The 5,564-nt window shown below is 37.3% G+C and overlaps 1 protein-coding gene across 1 annotated transcript; it reads left to right on the top strand.

Moving 5' to 3' along the window:
• Positions 1-4,091: 4,091 nt before the first annotated feature.
• Positions 4,092-5,027, top strand: LOC129504158 (olfactory receptor 6C76-like). The gene has a single exon (XM_055316756.1). It carries the CDS (start codon positions 4,092-4,094, stop codon positions 5,025-5,027), a length of 936 nt encoding a protein of 311 aa, XP_055172731.1.
• The last annotated feature ends 537 nt before the right edge of the window (positions 5,028-5,564 follow it).

Here is a 5,564-nt window from a genome sequence, read left to right as displayed (position 1 = left end):
CAGCATTTCCTGTAGTACAAATGTGTTACTGAAAATTGCTCTTAGTTTGATTTTATCTGAAAATGTCTTTATTTCCCTTTCATGTTTGAAGGATAGTTTCACTGTATGGAATTCTAAATTAGCTTTTTTTTTTTCAGCATTCTAAAGATTCCCCTGTTTTCTGGCCTCCATAGCTTCTGAAAAGAAGTTAGAAATTGTTGGAGCCATTGTTCTCTAATATTCATGGTATGTAATGTAGCCTCTTTCTCCAGCCACACTTAGGAGTTTCTCATTTCTTTGGTGTTTAGCAGTTTGATGATGATGTGTATGGGCATTTTATCATGCTGAAAGATGAGGTATCTGTAAAAGCTCCCTTCATAGATTTCATAGACTTGTCGCCAGGTTCTCACAGGGCAGAAGGGCTAGGGGAGCTCTCAGGACATATGCGCTAGATACACAGAAGTGCTTGTTACATTTCAAACACAAAATAAATAGGTATTTTAGGAAGGAATAGATGAATTAATAAATTAATGAAGGTAAAGGGGGTCCATGGTGCTTTACTATAGTATATTTTGTACAGCATCTCCTGAGAACACAATTGAAGGACATAGGAAGGAGTCTGTGTATTTTGGCATCTCTTGTATAGTAAACAAGCCAATGATCCCCAGGGAAATATTGCTTCTGAATCTGAATTCCTTGGAGAAATATGCACACAGTTTACAGCATTCCCTGGGAATAAACCATAATCATTTGATAGGATAAATAGCTGTTTAATTTTAGTACCATATTGTATTAACTTAATAGGTAATCACGAGATGTCTGTAAGTGTTAAAACTTATTTTAAGAATTACACATTTCAGTGTGATGTCTGGGAAGAAGGAAAAAAAAGTAAACCTAAGTGCTTTATCCTGCAATGGGAATATAAAAAGTGTGAACATCAACAAACAAAATCCTTTGCCTGAATAATTGTGTTTCTATGGCTTTAAGAATAACAGTTTGTAAGTTTTAGTGTTTTGTAGACTGATTTATAGTTCACATACTGAAAACAAATCCGAAACTCTGAGTACTTAATTTATATTAATAAATTTGCTATTCTGACTCATTTTAATTATAGAGGATCTGAAATTGATTTGTTAAATGACACCATTTTTGACTAAAAGTGTTCATGATTTTGAAGTTAGGGAAAATTTTCTTGCAGTTTTTAATGTAAACATAAATAAAAGTACTGGGCTTGCTAAAGATTATAGCACACTGTCCCAGTATATCTAGGGAACTGGGGAGCAGGAGTAAAACTAGGTCTGGTTCGATAAAATTCTTACTTGTGGGGGTGATGGATCTGTTTTTGACTCAAATGACTGTAGCCATTGTAATACAATTAGTTGCCTCAGGAATTGTTCCTTAGTTTTGGGAGAATGTGTGTTACTACTAGGAAGATGCTATTATACTTTGGCACTAATAGCCAGGATCTCTAGAAACTTCAATATTCCCTGGAGAAAACTGTTATTATATTCTCTCTGATAAATTTTTGTTAATTTATGAGTTTTCATTCTTAAACACCTTTTCATAGTGTTTATCCTACCTAAAATGCCTTCCTCTGCTTCCTAAGCTATTTTCAATGCCTAGCTTTGGATCCATCTTTTTTAAAGAAACAAAAACAAAAACAAAAAGCATCCATTCCTATTAATCTCCTTCCAACCATAAGCCCCATAGTAAGAGTGAATCTCATTTACCATTAAGTTTATGGCACATTGTACATTGCTGTATTCACGCACAGATTTTGTCTCCTCAATACGTTGGTAAGCCACAATAGGCAGGGACATTGACATATACTTCCTTGACTCCTTGGTGTATAACAATGCGGTCTCCTTGGACCTATAAAACAACTGGGAATGCAAACTGGTACAGCCATTTTGGAAAGCAGCATGGAGGTGTCTCAAAAAGTTAAGAATAGAACTACTCTATGACCCAGCAATTGCACTACTAGGTATGTATCCAAACACTTGCCCCCCAATGTTTATATGTTTATAGCAGCAATATCCATAATAGCCAAACTGTAGAGCCCAGATGTCCATCGAGGGATGGGAGGATAAAACATACGTGGTATCTATATACAATGGAATATTACCTAGCCATCAAATATAATGAAATCTTGCCATTTGCAATGATGTGGATGGAACTAGAGGGTATTATGCTAAGCACAATAAGTCCATCAGAGAAAGACAATTATCATATGATTTCACTCATGTGGAATTTAAGAAACAAAACAAATGAACATAGGGGAGGAGAGGGAAAAATAAAATAAGATAAAAACTTAGAGAGAGGCAAACCATAAGAAACTTGTAAATACAGGGAGCAAACAGGATTTCTGGAGGGAAGATGGGTGGGGGGATGGGGTAATTGGCTGATGGGTACCAAGAGGGCACTTGAAGTTAATGAGCATCAGGTGCTGTATGCAACACATGAATACACTAAATTCTACCACTGAAACTAAAAAAAATGTTTAATAAGTGTTTCATATTGATGATGAACTCCTTAGAGAAGCGTAACTGATGATGAAGTCATCAAACAGGAAACTTGCCCTCAAGGGATGCAATGTTTATACCTAGGAGTTTTCATGACATTGAGCTTAATGAGAGCTTATGTAATTTTCAACCACACAGACAACTCCATTTGCACGGGCTTAGCTGTCGACTTACCACAGTATTTGGGGGCAGTCAGCATTATTTGCAAGGGTCGAAAAGCACTTGCCAAGTGACTGATCATCTGAGTAAAATTTGCCAGAGTATCTTCTCTGTATTCCCCTTGGTGGAGGTAAATGACAGCTTTGCTGGAACCCATTTCTGTCTATCAGGTAAAAGGCCCAGAGCTAAATACCAGTCACAGTCACATCTGAAGAAAAATCCAGTCTTAATGGTAAGTTTTTCTCTTTATGGTCTTCCCTTACTGTCTTACCTCTTTTCTACTTCTTTTGTCTTCCTTCTCTCTTTTTTCTTTTTCTTCTCTATTTCCCTTCTCTTTGAACCCTTATTCACTTTATTTTGCATTTCACTTAATTATTCTTACTCTCTTCCTGTTTTCAGAACTATAACCAGAAGAAACACTGAATTTGTTTGATTCTGTTCAAGTCAGTTTTACTATGCAATCAGATAAGTTTAATATTGGCATAGGAGGCGGTAAAAGTGAAGAAATGAAGAGATGGAATAGGGACAAAACACACTACACTGATTTACAGGAATAAAAAAATCAGGACCAAGAAAGAGTGTTCATTATCTAAGTAGAGGCAGCGCAGGCCAAACCAGGGAAGAGCTACAGTTGTTACCCGTAATTACTTCCTGAATTAAACTTGAATCTAAGCTTGATTTCTATTTTCAACCATCGTAAGTATTTATATATCACCTTGTTTCTCTGTTGTACTCCTGGTCAGTTCCTTGAGGCAATGATATTTATACAGTCATCGGGCTGAGTAGTACTGCGACATCTTCGTGCTTACATACTGAGAAAAGTAGAAATAAATTTTTCTAGTGAAAGGGAATAAAAGGGAAAGGAGGAAAAACGAATGGAAATATCAGAAAGGGAGACAGAACATGAGAGACTCCTAACTCTGGGAAATGAACAAGGGGTGGTGGAAGGGGAGGTGGGCGGGGGGTAGGGGTGACTGGGTGACGGGCACCGAGGTGGGCACTTGACGGGATGAGCACTGGGTGTTATCCTGTATGTTGGCAAACTGAACACCAATAAAAAATAAATTTATATTAAAAAAAGAAAGAAAAATAATTTTTTCACATGCCTGTTCATTTCTTTACCTCATTGCCATAAATCTAAGCCAGACTACAAAGATGATTTATAAGATAGTTTTTTATTCATCGGATTTGTAGAAAATATTTGTCTTTCCTCAAAAATAAAGTAATAACAAACTAATGAAAAATATAAGTACTAGTTTTCGTTAGAGTTTATCTTAGATTAATCATTTCAAAAATGTGCCCTATTAGTATGTATAATCAATAGCAACTACTAATATTCTGACTTCATTATCTTCATAATTTACCATTGGTTCCTGTGCATATTGTTTTCTCAATATTTTTACCAGAGCAGAAGCGTATCAAGAGGTCAAGATGGAAAACCGTACAACTGTGACAGTATTTATCTTAGCAGGATTGACGGAGGACCCAAAACTGAAGATTGTGCTATTTGTCTTCCTGCTCCTCACCTACTTGCTAAGCATCTCAGGCAACTTAGTCATTATTACCCTCACTTTGCTGGACTCCCATCTCAAGACCCCTATGTATTTCTTTCTTCGAAATTTTTCTTTCTTAGAAATTTCTTATACGACAGTCTGCATCCCCAAATTGCTTGTAAGCATGGCAACTGGTGACAAAACCATTTCCTATAACTGTTGTGCAACTCAGTTATTTTTTGCCTTCCTTCTTGGAGCATCTGAATTTTACCTCCTGGCTGTCATGTCCTACGATCGTTATGTCGCCATCTGCAAGCCCCTGCATTACACAACCATTATGAGCAGCAAAATCTGTATCCAGCTAGTCCTTAGCTCTTGGATCACTGGTTTCCTCATCATCTTTCCAGGACTCATTTTAGGCTTAAGCCTGGACTTCTGTGATTCCAATGTCATTGATCATTTCTACTGTGACACGGCTCCCCTCCTGCAGATCTCCTGCACAGACACACACGTGTTGGAAATGATGAGTTTCATCTTAGCTTTGGTGACTCTGCTGGTCACTTTGGCCTTAGTGATTCTATCGTACACATATATCGCCCTGACGATATTAAAAATTCCTTCTGCCAACCAGAGAAAAAAGGCTTTCTCCACCTGTTCTTCTCACATGATTGTCATCTCCCTCTCATACGGCAGCTGCATCTTTATGTACATTAAACCCTCGGTCAAACAGAGGATCTCCTTGATGAAGGGGGTGGCAGTTCTCAATACTTCTGTTGCTCCACTTTTGAATCCCTTTATCTATACTCTAAGGAACCAGCAGGTGAAGCAAGCATTTAAGAACTTGCTACAAAGAGTTCTGTCTTTATTCAAATAGAATCATAATGAGATGTATCAGGAAGGTTAGTAGGGAAAATTGCGAAGGCGTGGTTAGATTGGGTCCCAATTTTACTATTGCACCATCCAAAATATAATCATATTTTTCTTTTCACTTCTTTCTGAAGTGTCAAGATGTTTACATTAGCTCCTGTTTCTCAATAATGGCTTCCATTTCAAAATACTAAAACTTTATTTTTCTGTTCCATTGTAAGCATTGTCACTTTCTAAAAAACATTAAAAAAAAGAGATTTTTCTTATTTATTCATGAGAGACACAGAGAGAGGGCAGAGACACAGGCAGAGGGAGAAGCCGGCTCCCCTTCGGGAGTCTGATTTGGGACTGGATCCCAGGACCCCAGGATCACCCCCTGAGCTGAAAGCAGATGCCCAACCACTGAGACACCCAGGTGTCCCAACATCCTCAAATTTGACTCATTTCTTCTCTCCGCTTCTTCCATTTAAATGTAGCAAATACTTGAAAGATTATTTTAGTCAACTTTATATATTAGTTCATGGAGACTTAATTATTTTTATAC

Source organism: Nyctereutes procyonoides, unplaced genomic scaffold (genome assembly GCF_905146905.1).
Source record: "Nyctereutes procyonoides isolate TBG_1078 unplaced genomic scaffold, NYPRO_anot_genome, whole genome shotgun sequence".
NCBI classification, from domain to species: Eukaryota; Metazoa; Chordata; class Mammalia; order Carnivora; family Canidae; genus Nyctereutes; species Nyctereutes procyonoides.
This window is presented reverse-complemented; position numbering and strand designations above follow the sequence as displayed.

What these genes read in the sequence shown, in the direction of transcription:
- LOC129504158 (XM_055316756.1), top strand. Translation starts at nt 4,092, where the DNA reads ATGGAAAACCGTACAACTGTGACAGTATTTATCTTAGCAGGATTGACG.